Genomic DNA, 19953 nt, shown 5'->3' with positions numbered 1-19953 from the left:
TGTTGCTACGCCAGCTTTCTTTTGATTTCCATTTGCATGGAATGACTTTTTCTATTCCATCTCTTTCAGTCTGTGTAGGGCCCTAGATCTGAGGTGGGTCTCTTGTAGACAGTATATACATAGGTTTTGTTTTTATATCCATTCAGACAATTTGTGTCTTTTGGTTAGACCATTTAATCTATTTACAGTTAAGGTGATTATCAATATGAATATTCTTATTGCCATTTTGTTAGTTGTTTTGGGTATTTTTGAAGGTCTTTTTTCCTCTTCTCCTGTGATTTGATGCCTATCTTTAGTAATGTGTTTGGATTGCTTTTTCTTTATTGTTTGTATCTGCTGTAGATTTTTGGTTTGTGGCTCCCATTAGATTTTGATATAGCAGTCTATATATGTACCAGATTGTTTTCAGTTGCTGATCTCTCAAACACATTTCTGATATCCTGTACCTGTACTGTCGTCTTCTCATGATCGCTGGTTTTGATATATTTGTGTGTGGATGATTTCCTAACTTTATCTTTGCCTTTACTGGTGAGTTCCCTGTTTGTAATTTTCTTGATTCTTATTGTGGCCTTTTCGTCCCTACCTAGAGAAGTTCCCTTAGGATTTGTGGTGCTGAATTCTCTTAGCTTTTGCTTGTCTGTAAAACCTTTGATTTCTCTGTTGAATCTGAATGAGGGCCTTCCTGGGCAGAGTAGTCTTGGTTGTAGTGTATGTGAAACCTCGTGTGTCCTGCGAGAGTGAAATCTTTCATTTCCCCCAGTCCCAAGGACCTCCCACACTCGAGCCAAATGCTTTGGGGTTTCTTCTTGCTGATGCCTTGCCCTCAGGCTGGGGAGACTGATGCAGGGCTCAGGACGCTCACTCTTGCGTGAGAACCTCTGCAGTATAGTTCTTTTCCAGTTTGTCGGTCACCTGCCCAGCAGGTATGGGATTTGATCAGGTCAGGGAGTACCCTTCCGCTTGCTCTCATTGTGGCATCTTCTTAGTCTGTAAAATCTCTGTTTTGGTAGGCTCCAGTCTTTTCTATTGATGGTTGTCAGCAGTTAGTTGTGATATTGGTGTTTTCCCAAGAGGACCTGAGCTCAGCGCCTTCCACTCTGCCGTCTTTTCTGGGATCGAGGGACTGTTTTATGGTTCGGATGCTTGCTGCCCCTTCCCTTATCAGGTACTGGCCGTTGTCCCCTTGCTATGGGGTTTGCGACAGTGGCCCCTTGCGGGCTCCTGGAACAGCAGGTTTGGGGCCTGGCACCTACTCACGGGTCTCGTGGCCTCAGCCTGCTCCCACCTCTGAAGCCCACAGTGGCGCTAGGACTAAAGCCTGCTCACAGAGCTCCTGTAGGTGGAATGCTGGTGTCCGGGGCCCAGACGGGGAAAGCAGCCCTGATGGTGGTCCCGCCCCCTCGTCACACCCCCCCTAGTAACAGCGCCCTGACGCTGGTGGGCCCAGGTACACCCTTGGTTGCCACATCCTAGACTTTCTAGGCTCTTCTGCGCAGCCAACCGCGTTCTTCTCCCTGGGTCTGCCCCCGGAAGCCTCGTCTTCTGCACCCAGCTCCCCCCGCACGGACAGAGGAGTGTCTCGGCCTGGGAGCCAGCAAGCTGCTGTGCTTTGCCCTCCGAAGCCCCTCTTCCATCCAGTCTGACCTTCCCACTGGTGAGGAGACGCCCCTGGGTGCAGGAACCTTCCCTCCTCCAGAGCTCCCTCCCTGGGGCGCAGGCCCCGTTCAGACTCCTTCCTTTTCTTTTTCCTTCTGTCTTACCTGGTTACAAGGAGGTTTTCTTGTCTCTTTGGAAGTCTGAGGCCCTCTGTCGGCATTCAGTAGCTGTTCCATGTGAATGGTTCTCCTTGTAGATGTATTTGCAGTGTTTGGTGGGAGAAGGTGAGCTCCATGTCCTACTCATCCTCCCCCTCCAGGTGTGAGCATTTTGAAGGCTCTGTATTCCTGATGCCAATGAATACACTGTGTCTCTTTCACTCCCTTGGAGTCAGCCACTTTGGCAGTGAATAGACAATGAAGCTTGTGTAGAATTATGACATGTTATTCATCTGACACCATCAGCTAGAGAAACAGCAGCTCTGATTGAAAGAATTTTCCTAACAACTATAACTTAGGTACTAAAATATTAAAATATAAAACTCATACATTAAAATATAAAAACTAATTTTATTGGGAAACTTTCTCAAACAGATTGTTATTTCTAGAATGCATGGTAGGGACATGCAGTCATAATTCAGGCTCAGGTGCAGATTCCAGGTTATTACAGTCACTTGAATATATAGATATACATCTCAAATGGTCATTTTTCAGCTGCAGCAGTTTCAGGCTCCAGGGCTCAGTGATGAGTGTTGTCTCTTGAATCAAGGACCCAGAGTCTGTTCTCTTGCTAGTTCTGAATATGTTTCCTCGTCCTTTTCCCCCCCTTTTCAATCTACATTATGAATGCAATTTTAGCTTTTTGTGTTACAAGACCACCTTCTTCCACTTTTTCACTTCTTCCTGTTGGCCACGGCTATGGCATGTAGGTGAGCAGGCTTCCTCCGTGAAAGGAGATGTGTCCGTGGAGCAGCTCATGGGCTGGGCATGCAGCAGCATCCAGGCGCCATCCCTGCCCTTGTGGAACTCGTGGGCTGTCGGGGGGGCCAGATTACGAGCAGTGAGGTATGTTGCTGCTGTTAGTCAGTCAGTTGCATCCAACTCTTTTGCAACCCCAGGGACTGTAATCCGCCAGGCTTCTCTATCCATGGGGTTTCTCCAGGCAAGAATACTGGAGTGGGTTGCCATTTCCTTCTCCAGGGTATCATCTGGAACCCAGGGATCAAACCCACATCTCCCGCTTGGGAGGTGGATTCCTTAGCACTGAGCCACCAGGAAAGCCCCCTGAGGTACAGAGCTATGTGTTTAGTGACCTTTGCAGAAGGGACAGTGAAGGGAAGGTGGGGGCTCATTTGGAGAAACAGTGTGAAGGTCAGAGAAAGCGTTCCCGAGGAAGAGAGGTTTACACTGAGACCTGAAGAGTGAGTAGGAACTTCCCTGGTGCAGATGCATGGTGGTTGGGAGGAGAATAGGGAGAGCTGTGGGAAGTCTGTGTGACCTTCACCTGTGGATTAGAGCACCTGATGGCCTCTGTCATAGTGAGGGTGGCTTTACCGTAGTTATTGCGTGCTCAGAAGTGTCTGGACGTCTCTTCAGATGCGAGACTCCTGAAGTCTGACTTCTGGAGAACAAAGGTGATGTCATACTCCCACAGTTTAAATTCCCCAATCTAACTTCTACATAAACTCCAACTTCTTGAAACCCTCTGCTCTCTCATCTCCAGCCAACTGTCCTTGCACTGGCTGCTTTATAGAGACAGAAGATGATAAGACAGGACGCCTGTTAGTGAACTGCCGCACGTCAGACACGCATCCTCCCTTACCTTCTTTAATCCTCGTGTCAACCCCGGCAGGGCACTGGGAACCAGTTTGGGCTTGTGTGTTAGTCACTCAATTAAGTCTGACTTTGCAACCCTGTGGGCTCATAGCTCACCAGGCTCTTCAGTCTGTGGGATTCTCCAGCAAGAACACTGGAGTGGGTAACCACTCCCTTCTCCAGGGGATCTTCCCAGCCCAGGGATTGAACCCGGGTCTCCACACTGCAGGCAGAGTCTTTACCAGCTGAGTCAGCAGGGAAGCCCTTAACTTCAGGCTTAGCGAGTACTTACAGGACTTGCTTGAGTTTACCGGCTGCAAGTGCCACGGGCCAGAGTCGAACCTGGTTCCGTCTGAGTCCCAAGCCCGGCTTGTTCTGCTGCAGGGGCTGCGCCACAGAAGAGGGAGGTGGGGGCGGCGGCTGGCAGAACCTGTCCTCAGCGCACCTGGGCGTGACGCTACCTGGCCCAGCTGGAGACATTTCGCTGTGGCCCCTGAATGCCAGGGAGCCTTGGGTCTGGGACCCCTTCCCACTCACTTTGACGAGGCAAAAGCAGCTTTCCCCAGGGTGGGGAGTAGCGGAGACTCCCAGCCCTGCCAGTCATCCTTGACTGCCCAGACAGGAGTTTCCCCTGAGCACAAAAACGTCCTGCCTTTCTGTCTCCAGCTTCCATAGCAGGAAGCCTCTCGGGGCAGGAGAGGGGCCAGAGGCTGGCTTTCTGCTCCCATACCCCTCCCATCTCTTACGTGCTGGCCTAGTTCACCCCCGCCTGTACTCATGGCCCTGGTTCCACCTCATGGCAAGTCCCCTGCCCCTAAACTCCCAGCCTGGTGCTCAGAATCTCATTGACAGCGTAGACAGACTCCCTGCACTTTCCAAAGTGACCGTAATCGAGCGCTTACCACGTGCTTGGCCGTGGGTTGGCATCTCTGTGCATATTATTCCTTTTAGACTCCAGAACCATCCAACAAGGCCCACATCTGAGACCCATAGAGGTGGAATCACTTATACTAAGTGGTGGACCTCTGTGTAGGATTTAGGATTTCCTGACACCAAGCAAATGACAGATAGTAGCTACTGTGTTTCGAGAGCTTACTGTCTACCAAGCACAGTGTCACCTTTTCTTCCGCGTGTCATTTCATCAGCACAGCAGCCCCGCTGTAGGCACGGTCCTTTTTATCCTCACCATACAGATGGTACAACTGAGGCTTAGACAGGTTGAGGTCACACAGCTGGTAAGTGGTGGAGCTGAGACACAAAGGCTGTGGTTCCAAGTCACGCAGCCCCTGCCTCTGACCCTTGTTCTGAACGTCTGCTTGCTCTGGGCTCACACCGTGCCCTTCCTGGGGTCCCTTTCCTCTTGCATCCTGGTCCTCCTGGACTGGGGTCCCGGAACTCCAGCCCCCGGGGGAAGCACTCCATGCCTTCTCCTGCTCTTCCTTCCTCCTACTCTCCACCTAAAACCTCTTTCTGGTCCCTGGAGCTGGGGCCTCCCCCTCACTTCAGCCAGAAGGATGTCTGTCTGCTCCCTCTAGCACCCCCCACCGCTTGTCTGTATAGACCCAGCTGTTCCCCTCATCTGCCTTGTGGGGTGACCTGGGCCCTGCTGGAAGACGAGACAGGACGAGTGCAGGACTGTCAGAGGAAACTCCACCTGCCAGGCGTGCCCAGCCTCCCACCCAGGTACCTGTGTGCACTGCGAGGCAGGCAGGAAGGGGTGGGACTTGGCATTTTCTTATTGGAGCCACGAGGAGTCTAGAATACAGAGCAGATCTCCAGGATGGTTGCTTCAACAGCTTCCCCCCATACTAACGACGAACAACCATTATTTCTAGTTGGACTCATTCTAGGTACGCATGTGTAGCAGGGTATAAGGGAGGAAGGAGAAGTAACCTTCAAGTGTTTGACATACCAGTGTTTTCCAAGGCGTGGTGGGCTGGAACGGTGGTGACGATCATGTTTTGGTTGGCTGCTAAGAGACTGATTCTGGAAGATGTCTGGGGAGTTGCAGTGTGGTCCCAACTCTACAGCTCAGCTCTGTGGCCGTGGCCAGGCCGGGCTTGCCTTGAGTTTTTATCTCCTGATGTTCAGATTAGATTCATGGCTAAGGACTCTCCACGTGGCTTCCTGAGTGAGGTGGTCCTTGAGTAGGAACTTGAAGGTTAATCAGGGTCAGGGGGCCAGGGGAGAGTAAAAAAATTGGTCCCAGGAGCGTGTCTCAGCACAGGATGACATGCCCAACTGATGGCATGAAGCGTAGGGTTGCCACCTGTATTTGCTCAAATCTAAGTGAAAAGCTGCTTGCTTGAGAAAGGGCATGAAACCCCAGTGGAGCTCATTGGTCTGAGGAGGCTAGTGATTCTGTAAGATAGGGGAAGATAGTCAGAAGCTTTAGATGGGAAGCAGTCATCTCAGCAGAGCTGATAAAGTGTTGTTTGCAGAGTTGGGGGTGCATGTCAACAGCTCTAACGTCTCAGCTTAGCAACCTGAGTGGTCCTCTGAAAAGGAGTCAGGCTGGCATCGCATCTCTGTGCACGGCCCTCTGTTCCTCTCCACTTCCCCGAGTGAACACTGGTCTCCCAACAGCCTGCCAGGCCCGGGTGCTCTGCCCACCACAGACCTCACCCCCCACCCCCATAGGTGCCTTCCTCCTCTTCACTCCAGCCCTCTGGACTCCTTGCCACCTACACACTCCTACACACAGGTCGGGCAACCTCCTACCTTCCAGCCTTCACCACGAGCTGTTCTTCTGGCCAAGAACATTCTTCTCCACTCATCCTCATGACTCACTCCAGGTCTTTTGCCCAAGTGCTGTGTGCTCAACGTGCCCCAGCCTGACCACCCACCTTCCATCACCTCTGGCCCTTCTGCACCTGTTGACCTTGACTTCCATGCCTTCCTTCCTTCCATAACACGCATCACATATTGTACATATTGTAAGAATGTATGTATTATTCATTGCCTGGCTATCTCTATACCTCTTGTTGTTGGAAGGAAAATTTCATGAGAGTGAAGGTGCATTTATTTTAGTCACTGTTCTATCCCAAGTTCCCATGTCCCCTACTGCTGAGACCCTGCTATGTGATAGATACTGCTAGGCCATGAGCAGATGGGCCAGGCCCAGCTGTGTGGTCATGGGGACCTGTGGGCAGGTGCTGAGAGTCCAGGAAATGCTAATGGAGATACAACAACTAAGGCGAATCACCAGAGTTTCTCAGAGAAGACAATGTTAGAGGTGAGACGGGGAAGTCGCAGCAGGTCTTACCCAAGTAAAAGTAGTGAGGGGAAGACCAGGGAGAAAGATGAGAGAGAAGTGTGTTCCTGGCAGAGGGCAGAGTCTGTGCAAAGCCCAGAACAGGGAACACAGTCAGGAAACTCTGATTCCCTGAAAATGGCCGGAGCACAGTGCAAGAGATGAAGGTGTGAGAGGTGAACCTGCAGGCATGAGCAAGGCTTCTATAAGCCACTCTAGGGAATCTGAACTTTCTCTAGGTGGCAATGGGAGTAGTCAATGATTTTAAACACTGAACCAGCTGAGAGAATCCTAGAAGGCTTCCTGGAAGAGGGAACACATGACTCAACTTGGAAGATGAGTCAGACACAGTAGGCAAATGACTAAGTCAAATAGACTAATTCTTCTACCCACTGGTTTCTGGAGTGTTAGGATTTCCCTCATTTGGGGTATAACTTGACTTTTTTTTTTTTCCTGTGGGTGAATTCAACACTCATTTCAACTTGATCCTATGAAAAGCAGCAGGCCTTTCTATCCCCCTGGAATGACGATCATCATAGCCACCACCAATGCCATTACCACATCACCACCACTGTCACCACCATCCTTCACTGAGCACGAATTCTACACCAGGCCTTATGCAAGTGCTGTCCTTGATTTTATACTTTATCCAAAATACTTCTCCGTGGCAGGACTGTTACTTCCTCTATCTTATAGATAGGCAAACCGAATCCCCCTCCCCGCAAGGAAGTCACTTGCCTGCTAGCGTTTCACTAGCACACACCGCTACACTGCTAACAACACAAGGAATCACGTCTCCTTGTCTAACCTGGTGCATTCCTCCACATGAGCCACACTTTCTGTTTCCTCCTCCACTTACCCGCGTCTAAACAAGCTTTGGTATGCCCTGACTGCTGCATGCCCCGTGCCAGGCACAGAACTGCACAGTCCCAAGGGAGCCACTGTGGAGCCCCCAGCACCAGGCCTTGGTCTGCTTGAGGTCACTAAGTCTCTCTATCAACACTCCGGCGACCCAGAGACTCAGGGTGGTGAAGCGAGTCGCCCAGGGCCCCGCCGTGGGCGGGTGGACAGTCAGGCTCTCTGACCGTCCCTGCAGCATGCCTCCTGCTCCCCCACACCGCCCACCCTCGGCTGTGACCTCCCTGTTGCGTGAGTCAGAAGCCAGCCTCAGACAGCCCTTCCGCCAGGGCCCCGTGGCATTGGCCAGGCTGCATTCCTGAGCCGCTCACACACACGCGGGTGGAGGTGTTACCCTGGGCAGCTCACCCATGGGCTGAAACCCCTGTGCTGAGCACCGTCTCCAGCCTAGAGGGAAAAGCGAGAACCCTGGCCTTCCATCACCGACCTGGGCTTGTTGACAGAATCCCAGAGTGGGTGGCCAAGCCGTTTATGGGACAGCCTAGCTGCACAGTGCTGGGAATCCCAAATGTAAACTGGCCGCCGAGGCCTTGATGCCGTGGGTGGTAGGTTTGCTTGGGAGGCCATCCGGGGGAGAAGGTGGATAGCTACTCGGGGAATCCGGGCATCTGGGAGTCGGGCTTGGAGCCAGCCTTATAGGGGTGGGACTCCTCTCTCCAGACCTCAGCTTCTTCCTCTGTGAGAGGGGACCCTGCCTCCTACCCTACCTGCCTCTTGGGGGAAACGGTGCCGGGGAGCGGTTACAAATGGGGGCGCAGGTCCAAGGCACCCTGCCAGACAAGTGACTCACCTCTTCGCATCTTCATTTCCTCTAAGATGTAAAACGAGGACTGTGAGAAGAGCTGCTGGGAAGGGTGAGTAACAGGCGCCCGGCACATAATAATAGGTAGAAGGCGAGTGACTATTAAACAGAGCCCACAGCTCTCAGCCGGGACGGGGGACGGAGAGCTGCCTTCCCCCTCTTGTCTGGCTTGCCGACAGCTCTCGGTGTCCAGAGTGGGGGCTTAAAATCCTGCAGCACCTACCCGGTTGACAGGTCGTGAGGTCCAGGGCAGGTTTGAGACAGGCTGGGGCCTCTATTTTACCATCTGTAAGCTGGGTAGCTAAAGGACAGCAGCCTCTCGAGCCTGGGTGGAGCCATGTGGGAATCATCCTGCACACGGACGGCCTCAGGCAGTACCTGCGTGTGTGTGCACGCGGCTGTGGACCAGACCTGGGCGTGTCTCTTCCAGCTCAGACCTGGGGAATCTGGGGGAGCGGGTGGGGCTGGCGAGCTCCACCTTCCCTCACAAGTTGTAGATGCCCAGTCAGTAAGGACGCCTGTGGGCAGAGGAGACCCCCCGAGGCAGGCTCTGAACGGGCAGGTCACGGAGAGACAAGAAGAAGGGCGAGATACCGGGCTTGTCCTCTGCACTGGGACCTCCGCGGGCTGGTGTGCAGGCGGCATTGCTCCACTGGTCCTCACCAGATCCCTCGTCTGACTGATGGGGAGTCCAGCTCCACGGGTACCAAGGGCCTGCTGAAAGTCGAGCGGGGTGCTCCCAGGCCCCTGGCAAGGGCTCCATCAGTGCACCTGCGTTTATAAGCATGGAAGGGCACAAGCAGCATCCCCGATCGTCCCCCTGAGACTAAACCTTCTAGACTTCATTGTGTTCTAAGGTTCCTTCCCTGCGGATCCAGACCCATGTCTTTAGGGGAACGCTGAAACTCCCTGGGCCGGGCCAGGAGGAAAGCGTGTGCTCACACCACGTCCCACACAGCCAGGGTGCCCACACGGGCCTGCGAAGCTCCCTGGCATCATAGGGTCCTGCTGGCTGATAACTCTGGAGAAGCTCCTGGGACTGGGGTGGCAGGAAGGGGGACGTGCAAGACATAAGCTGTGGAGAAGGGCGACATTTCCTGGTCTTCTCTGCCCAGGGCCTCGCCGTCCACCTTTCTCGGGCTGAGAAGGAGTCTCAAACAGAAGGGAAGGTAGAGATCATTAAAATCAACTCGGTGTGCAGATAAGGACCCTGAAGCCTGAGAAGGGAGGTGGCTTGTACGAAGTTATGCAGCACGGGAATGCAAGAGCAGAGGCTCGCTGACCGGTGGTGTCCCTGGGTATTTGTGCTTTCGTATGTCCCTCCATTCACGGGTCCCTTGAGTGCCTGCCACGTGGTAGATGAAGAGGCCAACCACAGACACGAGGGCTTCCCTGCTGGTCCAGTGGCTCAGACTGCACGCTCTCAATGCAGGGGGCCCGGCTACTATCCCCGGTCAGGGAACTAGATCCCACATGTCACAACTAAACAATCTCACATACCACAGCTAAGACCCAGCACGGCCAAATAATACATGTTAAAAAACAACAACATCAGAGCCAAGGCCCCTGCCCAGACGGCGCAGGCATACAAGCACAGACGTGATTCCGTCCAAGAACGGGGAAGGGGTAGGATGCTAGGGTACGGGAGGAGCGTGATGGTCCCGTCTTTGGTCAGACTAAGGAGGCAGGAGGCAGTGCTTGCGGTAAGACCTGGCGGATGAAGACAAGCTGGCCAGGGAAGAGCAGGAGCGGGGAGGAACAGAACAGCTGAAGACTCAAACGCAGGAAAACACCTGGCGTCTTTGAGGAAACAGGAAACAGACAAGCGGCAGAGAGCGGGGGGATGAAGGGAACCAGATGAGGTCTAAGAAGAGTGTGGAGATCAGGCAAGGCCCTGAACTCTCGCTGAGGACTTTGTGTCTTATCCTCAGAGACAGAATCTGTTGCACGTTTTGCCTGGGCGAGGTACAACAGGAAGCAGGAGAGAGGAACCATATGTGAGGCTGTCCCGAAAGAACCGTGGAGCCCGGTGGGAGAGGGACAGAGGGAACCCACGGTGCAGGAGACAGGAGCGGTCACTGGGCATCCCAACGTTAGAATGAGGGCAAGGGCAAGAGGACGGGACGGCTCCGGGGGAAACAGAGGCCGCTCAGGCCGGGGAGGAGGCAGGCAGGCAGGGTGTCACGGGCAGGCAGAACGAGCCTGCGGGAGGCCGACTCAGCATCGGGCGACCCGCGTGTCAGACCACGTGCTGGGAGGGTTTGCATCTTTCTTGTGGAATCCCCCCAACCGCCTGAACTGCAGTAGGGGACGTCCCCTGCACACGCACCGCCAAGGTGCAAACTTGCAAAGATGGGAACGTGCGTCTGGGTCCAGCGAGGAACCGGAACCTGTGCCACCGACGTCGGGTGTGAGTAAGCTTGCAGCTCGCCCTCCTCCGCCGTCTCTGCTCACTGACGGCCAGGCAGCAGCTCTTCTTGCCTGTTCACACCATGCCAGCCCGATGTGCCAGTCATTGTGCGCTGGTGCCTTTCAAGGTTCTGTACTGTAGGGTTAAAAATGTTTTCTTTTTGTGTTTGTTTTTTATGTATTATTTGTGCAAAAAGTATTATAAACCTATTACATGTGGTACTATATAGCCGATTGTGTTAATTGGGTACCTAGGCTAATTTTCTTGGACTTAGGGTCACATTGGACTTAGCAAACGTGCTCTGGGAATGGAACTCATTCGTATGGAGCGGACTTACTGTAATTTTTTTTTTTATCACCGTTTTCTAGATGCACAAATTGAAGGTGATGGCAGCAAAGGGGTTTTTCCCACACTTGTTCAGCGAGTATGAGGCAAGAGAGGATACTAATCCAGGCCTCTCTGCTCACAGGGTCTCCCCACTGGACCTCAGCTGTTAGATCTGGATGTGGCCCTGCCCTCAGTCTCCCTACTTTGGAGGATTTTCTCTAGGTCTCTTTCGAGCCTAACGTTCTCTGCTTCTTGGGGCAGTGAAGAAGTTGCAGAAGAACATTCTAGATGGGAACGGTATGGCCCCTGCATACGCATGGAGGCTGGGGAGTGTCCTGGAATCAGGGCATAGTGAGCAGCTGAAAGCAGCAAGGCAGCCTCTGCATGGAAGTGGTAGCTGTGGGGATGCTCACCAGGGCATCACACATCTGTGAGCTGGAACTGAAAAGAGAAACTAGGAGTTGCACTAGCCCTGCTGCAGTGAGTCAGAGAGAGGGCGAAGTGAACACACCTGCATTTGTATTCTACAGCTTAGACGCTGGGGATACAAAAGTGAGCAAGGCTGACACAGTCCCCACCTTGCTTACCGAGAAGGAGGCACACTGGGCATGTGGCAGGCATTGCTTGCTGTGCTCATTTTATCGGCTAATTCATTACCCCTCGTCACAACCACTTGACACTGTGGTCACAACCACACACTTTCACTTCTCCCCCTCTAGGAAGGATCACTGAGGCTCAGAGAAATTGTTACCTATTCAGGGTCACACCTCAGTTAGGTGAGAGAGCTGGGCCTTCTACATCAATCTTCCTGTTCATTCCTACACTTCTAAATTATTGAGAAGTTGCAGGTTGGGGAGGCAAAGAGGGAAGAAAGAAAGGCACAGAGCGGGGAGAAAGTGTTCAGGAGAATGAGCCCACAGCCAGAGGGACAAACATGCTCTCTGAGCCTTGTGAGCACTCGAGACCCTGCCCAGGCAGGAGGCGAATGAGGTCATTAAATCCATCTGCGCAGATGGGGGACCCTCTAGGGAAAGTTCTATGCAAATGTCATGATGCAATGAGGTGAAATCCACTCGCGTCAGCCCAGGCTGGGGCTCAAGCAGGGACCGCACTGTGCTCTTTGCAAAGACAGATCCTCTGCCGTGTGGGGAGGATGTTCACTCTGCTGGTCTCTTTCTCACAGTTTCTAGAAAGGAAAGCCAGCCCAAGGTCACAAGGCATGTGAAGGGTCCGGACTGGGAAATGAAAGTTGGGCCTCTCCAATTTTGTAATCTTTACATATATCAAATAATCCCGTTGTGCACCCCTCACTTTTTCTTATGCTAAAATCTGCTCCTAGGATCCTTCAACCTAATTTTCTGCAAAAAAAAAAAAAAAAAAAAAATCTCTCTGTGAAATGTTCCCCACCAGGATTTCGGGCGCTCTAGAACAGGGGTCCCCAACCTCTGGGATCTAATGCCTGATGATCTGAGGTGGAGCTGATGTAATAATAATGGAAATATAGGGCACATTAAGTGTAATGCGCTTGAATCATCCCCAAACCATCCCCCGACCCCTGGTCCACGGAAAAACTGTCTTCAACGAAACTGGTCCCTGGTCCCAGAAAGGCTGGGGACCGCTGTCCTAGAAGATGGTCTGAGCTTGCCAGCAAAAGCTTTTGTTATTTTCCTCATCCCCAAATCAAAATTACCAATATGTGCAGAGAGTTAGGTTTTCCTAAAAGACATCACTGCATCTTTTATTATCAGTGGATCGCCCCAACAGTCCTAGAAGCTATATATTCCATTGTACAAGTCTATTAACCGACACTCATGTGATACATGACAACTTTTCAGTCACAATTTCATTCAGCCTTCAGAGTCCACAGTGCAAGGCAGGTCTTGTTCCACTGATTTCACAGCTAGGAGGAACCTGAGGCTCGAGGAGAGGTGGCTTGCCTTACTTTAAAATACTGGATTTGTCCCTTACTCGTTTGGGCTTCCCTGGTCGCTCAGTGATAAAGAATCTGCCTGCCAATGCAGGACCCACAAGAGATGTTGGTTTGATCTCTGGGTTGGGAGGATCCCCTGGAGAAGGAAATGGCAATCCGCTCCAGTATTCTTACCTGGGAAATCCCATGAACAGTGGAGTCTGGTGGGCTACAGTCCATAGGGTTGCAAAAAAGTTGGAGACGGCTGAAGCAACTAAACACCACCACCACCACTTTGGGCGAATGCCCGCCCCTTTCTGAGCCTCAGTTTCTCCACCTGTGAAAGGGCGGTTGCTTTAGTGCCTATTTTACAGAGTTGGACTTCCCTGGTCGCTCAGACGGTAAAGCGTCTGCCTACAATGCGGGAGACCTGGGTTCAGTCCCTGGGTCAGGAAGATCTCCTGGAGAAGGAAATGGCAACCCACTCCAGTATTCTTGCCTGGAGAATCCTAGGGATGGAAGAGTCTGATAGGGTATAGTCCATGGGGTCTCAAAGAGTCAGACACAACTCAGAGACTTCACTTTCACTTTACAGAGTTGTTGAAGAATTCAGCTCTTTCCTGGTTGTAAAGCATTGAGCACATTGCCTGACCTGTAATACATGCCCGTGAAAATGGAAACAGCTATGATAATGACCATGGTGATCCTAATAAAATTATCATAAGGCTAGCAAGAAGCAGAGTCATGACTTGAGCTTGAATCTGCTGCCCCCAACATCCAGTGATGAACCCTCTGCCCTGCACTGCTTCTCTAGAAATTTCTGTTTCAGCCCCAAGCACCTGGCTAACCGCTTCTGCCTTTCTCTCTGCAGGTCACACCCTTCCCCATGTCTTGTGACCTACAGGGTGACTGTGCTTGCCGGGACCCCCAGGCCCAAGAACACAGCCGGAAAGACCTCCGAGGATACAGCCATGGCTAAGGAAGGACAAGGAGTTGTCAAAGAATTCCCAACGCCAGGACCCGCATCCCTTTGGTATTGATTTCACAGTCAGCTGCTCAACGGAATGGCCTCTCCACACCAGGGATCCTTAGCACCCAACCGGTCTGCCTTTAATTTCACCCAGGAAGGACTCGTAGAGTGGGCGTGTGAACCAAGTCTCGCCATGTTGGATGATGGAATAGAATCCCATCTCAAAGTCTTAGAAGGATTGCACATACAGCGTGCAGTCCCTGAGCCTCCTAAAATTCTAACCATTTGTCACGTGACCACAGCGAGAAACATATTCTGTATCTAGGAGTGTGCCCATCTGTGGTTAGTACGCATGCATGCATACGCACCCGTGCAAACATCCGTGGGAGGGCAGTTTTGGAGACTGAGCAGAGAGAGACTGGGACAGACTCAATCCTTCCTCTCCCAGGCTCTTAACCAACACTGTCCTTGGGAGAAAGAGAGTTACAGAAACTGCTAAGACCAAGTGTTAAATGCCAAAGTAGCTCACACCCTGAGGCTTATAGAATACGTAAGGTGTGCCTGAGTGTGCAGTCCTTTGGGATTGGAAGTGAAATGGTCTCTGATCACCTCCCTTCTAGGGAAGCAGGACCCAAGGAAGAGGTAAAGAATCCAAGGTATGCAAAGCCCCCAGGGTTCGAGGCCAGGCTGGAAATGGCTTAGGATTGCAATGTCGAGGTATTATAACAGCCCCCGGCTTGAGGCCATAATATCCCTCACATCCCCCACATCTTGCCTTGGGACCACACTTGCTGCTACTTTTCCAGCTGCTCTATCCTATACATGAGTACCCCAAGGTGGTAGGACTAGGTTAGGAAAAACCCCCACACAACCAAACAGTCTGCCTTAAAAGTGACCCACATTTCCCCACCACTCCTCACGTCTTAGTCCTTCTGCAAGGGAAAACCCCTCATTGGCCCACGTGGTGAGAAGTGAAGGCCCCCCTGGGTGGGCTTCTCATCCTGGAAGGGGACTGAGGGGCTTCCGATGCTGGAACCCTCACCGAGAGTCCAGAATGTCTAAGCCAGTGTTAGATTTTACAAGCAAGAGGAACAGTGTTACATTTCTATGATGTCAGAACCCTCCGGAAACTGTTGGGATGGCAGGGACTCTTGGGTTAGCATCCTTATCCAAGTCTTCCTGCCCCTCCATGGCGAGAGCAGGCTTTGGGTCTGAGGACCTCATTGTGCCCTGAGTAGCAATAGTTCTGGAGCAGAGAAGCATCTCGGATGGGATCCACACCTGGACTGTGTTCTAGCGGGGCCTTCAGGGGATAGCCCAAGGGTTTCCAGTCTTGGTCCCCACCCACCCAGCATGGTCATCATGCCTTCCACAGAGCCTTCAGCTCCCATACTCCCATCCACCTCTGTCCCAGGGTGGCCCTTGCCTCCTGTCTCCCATGTTCAGCCTCCAAAAGTTAAGAGGAAATTAGCCAGATGCTCACAGAAGCCCCCACCTCTTTGGGGTCCTCTTTGTTCAGCCAGTTAACCTGTCCACTCCTTTTGAATTAGTAAGGGAGGTGAGGAATACAGAATGAGGTGGAAAGAAGGCTGACATTTACCCTGATCTCTGAAACTGAGAAAGCGAGGTGATGGGAAGGTCTAAGGTAGAGATAGTGCATAAATATTGCCCCCAATCATCTCAAGTCTAGTGAAGACAACCAACCGAAAAACCAATAACATAGACATGGAAGGTACCAAGCATGTGGCCGACTCTCCTCATTCCTGCATCCAACACAGTCGCTGTTCATCAACTAGAGCCTTTTTTTTTTTTTTTTTCCAACGGGGACCAAAAATAACTTCAGAAACCTTCCTACTGTTCTCTCTCCCAGCAGCAGCTAACTGCTGACCGAGAACACTTGAGAAGACGTCTGTTGGCCATCTGTGGTCTGTTACATTAATAACTATATCAAGGTGCTTTTCGTACAGGTGCCCACAAATAAGGACGCAGTGCTTAGATAGTTTTGTGTGGCTTCTGCCATGTTACAGTCTCCGAGATTGGGTTCCAGGCATGCCATCGTTAAGGCCTGACTCAGATCCATTATGTTTCCTTCTTACAAACTTGTATCTCATTTATACTGAGGGCATGGGTTTTTTTTTCCCCTTTAATTACCAGGGCCAATCTTTGGCAAGAGAATAATAATTGTATAAGCATCGATTCCATTTTGTATCCCTCTCCAGTATCTTAGAACTCTGGCTAAGTCTTCAAGTCCCCTCATGCCCTTGCTGAGTTATCAACCTGAGTGGTGCTAGATAGGAAGGAACAAATGAGGTAAGATGTTAACAGAGTTGGCTCTCCCAGCTGCTTTTTTTTTTTTAACATCAGTAAGTAGTGCAGAGAGCCTGGGAGACCTGAAGACAACATTCCTGATGGTGGGGTGGCAGGAACCACAGCAGAACCTCACCAGCTTCCTTTCAGCCCACTCTCACGCTCTTTCCTCCTCCACTCACCCACATTCTGCAGCTGACTTCTGCCTTCAGAGTCTCAGATTGATCAAGCCCTTCTCAGCAAAGCGTCTCCCAGTCTCCTCCTCACCATCATTCAAACCTGTTACTCACAAATGCCTATTTGCCAGGGATATTAGGTGGGAGAGGCTGCCTGGTGGGTGGGCAGCCTCAGTCCCACATGCAAGGTGCCACTGATAGGTCCTTCTCCTACCTTAGTGGAGGACGGTCGGCTCCATGAATGCAGTGCGCTGATACTCAGCTTCATTTGCTTTCTGGGGGTAAACTCACTCTCACCCCTTTATCAACTTCAGTTTAGGGCGGCGGAGTACTCACAGGGCATCTCTGCAGCACTGCTGTCTATCAGCAACTCAGAGGTCCTAAAGCACTTGGAGGTTCTGAAGATGGGTTAGCTTCTTCAGAACTTTCTCCAGAACATGGAGGTTCTGAAGAAGGATTCGCCTGTTAACAGCAAGAAAGAAAAGATCAGGTGGACAGGTCGCCAAGCCTTCTCTTAGGAAGACTTTCTGAGCCTCAGCCCTACTGGCTGCCAGAGGACCTGTGTTATCCCCTAGATTCTGTGCCAGCCACCTTTTAAGGGAAGACAACCCTTGGGAAGTCCATTCTGGAGGCTGAACAGGGGGTGTTATGAAAGGGGGAGATGAGTGGTTGTAACTAGTAGAGCTCTGAGGATGGAGGGTATCAGCTGCTTCTCCTGGCTTCAGCATGTTGAGTCACTGCCTAGACAGTGCTCTTGGTCTTTTTCCCGCCTTGGCCAATGCTTCAATGCTATTTGTTGACAATAATTCTTTGAGACAGATTCTGGCTACCTCCCTTCCAGGTTTGGTTTAACTTGGTTCTGTCAGTTTGTTATAGGTCTTACCTGTGTTAAGAAAGGAAAGAAAGAGAGGAAGAAAAAGAGGAGGAAAGAGGGAAGGAAGAAAGGAAACCATAAATTCAAGTTAACAGATTTGAGGTTTTTGTGTTGTTTTTTTTTTTTTTCTCCTCAAACTACTTCAAAGTAGGGAAAATATAAAAGAAGAGATGGATGGTGACAAAGCTGTACAGATAGAGATTAATAGAAGACAAAGAGATTAAAAAGTAAAGCATGATTAAAAATAAGAATTTTAAGAAAACCTATTTTTGTGCTTCCTGAAGAACATTCTTTATTCTACAGACTAAGTAGGTAGACACAGTCTAAAGATTTCCCTAGCAGGAGTAGAGAGGGGTTTTATAGCGCTGTCTGTTCTTTTCTGTACATTGTGGTAGGTTCAGGAAATAAGGCATCTTTCCCCTTAATATGTAGCTGATATTGTTGGGGGAGGGTGCATTTTTGTCTATTTGTTTGGTTGTCAATCAGTAATAGTAGGGAGTGGGGAGGGCTTGAAATCATTTTTTTTTCTTTTTCCTAATATTAAGGGGACATACTGTGTTGCGCTTTTCACATTATGAAATGTTTGTATTTACCATTAGAGCACTGGGCTTTCTAAAGTCTGCACTTAGAATCACACTGCACAGTCCACTTTCCTAAGAAGCTGCTACGTGACCAGACAGGTAATTCCCATGGTTTTCGAGAAACAGAACAAACCAAGCAAATAACAGACATAAAACTAAACAGCAAAAGAATCAAAGCCTATTCTTGGCAATTTGCTCACGTTTTGCCAAATTCCTCCCAACTCTTTGATCTTGAAGAGCAATGTGTCATAGCCAAGAGAGGAATTATGTCCCTCGAGTGAGAACACAGAATTCTTGACTCCAGGCAGCAGTTTGCTCCGTGATCTTAAACAAGTCATGATATTGCCTCTCCATTTGCCTCAGTTTCTCCAGCTGCAAAATGGGGATAATACTACTTAACCTACCTCACAGCGGGAGGGCAGGGGATTGTGAGGCCCCGAGGCTTCTAAGGGGCTGCGGCAATCTACTTGAGAGCCAATCTGTGAGAGCCTGACACAACGTCTATGGGTTACTTTCCAAGAATGCACAGGCCCACCGGCCACTCGAGAAAGACAGGGAGTGCTCTTTCGGTATTTCAAGGAATGGAAGTGAGCTCCTAGATTAGAACCCACCTTGAGAGAGGCTTGCATTTGAGAATATTTTACTTGTAGATAAGTTGGACTTTCTCCCCTTATTCAGGCCTTTACCAGTTCTGTAATTTGATTTAAAAGACAAAACAAAACAGTGACTTCCTACAGTGTAAAAGTCAGTTTACTGCTTATTCAAGACTTCCAGGCCACTTCCAGCTTTACAGAGGAAGGGAGTCCCTAAGTTTTCTTTTTCTTCTCAGACTTAAAATTCCACATCGAGTGTTCCATTAAAAGAAGATACGGCATTCTGAGTGCAAACTCGGGGTTTCTTAAATTCTACACCAGCAGTCAGTGAGGAGAAGTTTGAACAATTAATTGACTTGCTTTCTTGGGTCTCTATAATCAATAACCTGTCCGCAGATATCTATCTATATAAAGATATTATATATAAATATAAATTTACATATATATGCACATGTATATATAGTTGTACATATATGTGTGTATATATATACTTAAATGTAATATTTACAAAATAAAACTGTGATCTCGTCTAGAGAAAATGTATTCATATTACAAGCGGCTCTTCCATATTTATGTATATTATACCTTTTTATTATTGTTATAATTATTATGGGTATTTCTAATGATGATGATGTTGAAATCTGTTTGGCATCTTCTGGAAACTACCAAAAATGACTCTCCATTGATATGCTTAAAAATCTGTTCTCAAGAAAATTCTACTGGCCTACTATTAAAAAAAGAGAAAAAAGAAAAAAAAAGAAAATAATCTAATCACCAAAAACAAAACACAACTCCAACCCTTTTTCTGTACCTCACGCGCATAAATTTGCTGCTCCTTTTTTGGGTTTTATTTTTTCCTGTTTATGTGTTTTTATGGATCTAAGTTAAGTCTTTCAGCAATATATAAAAATGTAAATAGTAAACTTTATTTATTAAGAATGTCATCTTTTTTTAATTTATATTTACACAATTGTTCATCTAATTTATTTTTTCTATACGGTTTTAAATACTCAGACATATTTTGCTGTTCATGATATTTTTATCCTGTTCTCCTGGATTTGTTTCTCCATACTGTTTTCTCTGGTCTCAATTACAGGTTGGATCTCACGAAAAAATAATGTCAAAGACAGAAATATTTTGCCACTGTTGATTACTATACCTTAAAGTTCTATATTATGAAAATATATAATAGCTTGTACGCTTCAAAAATAGCGGTGTGGTTGTTGTCTGTTGTGGAAATCTACAAGATTCTCACATGTACACATTAGCATAATCTAAAAGACTCTCTCGCATATACACAGTAACATGGAATAGAATACCAGGGCCTAGAATTAGAAGATCAAGGATAGCATGAATTTGAATCTAATATACACCCTCTCTTCTACAGAAATAATTCCTGAGAGCACCTATACTTTACATATAC

General features: G+C 49.6%; 1 protein-coding gene across 1 annotated transcript in view; it reads left to right on the top strand.

The window, feature by feature from the left end:
- PAPPA (pappalysin 1) overlaps positions 1 to 19741 on the top strand; it is a 259266-nt gene extending 239525 nt beyond the window's left edge. The window contains exon 22 of the mRNA XM_070459199.1: positions 13901 to 19741. Coding sequence (XP_070315300.1) covers positions 13901 to 14008 — 108 coding nt within the window. The 3' untranslated portion in view covers positions 14009 to 19741. The remainder of the gene's footprint in view (positions 1 to 13900) is intronic.
- The last annotated feature ends 212 nt before the right edge of the window (positions 19742 to 19953 follow it).

This window comes from Odocoileus virginianus, chromosome 31, assembly GCF_023699985.2.
Source record: "Odocoileus virginianus isolate 20LAN1187 ecotype Illinois chromosome 31, Ovbor_1.2, whole genome shotgun sequence".
In the NCBI taxonomy this organism is placed as follows: Eukaryota; Metazoa; Chordata; class Mammalia; order Artiodactyla; family Cervidae; genus Odocoileus; species Odocoileus virginianus.
The sequence above is the reverse complement of the archived record's forward strand: the minus strand, read 5'-3'. Positions and strand labels throughout refer to the sequence as shown.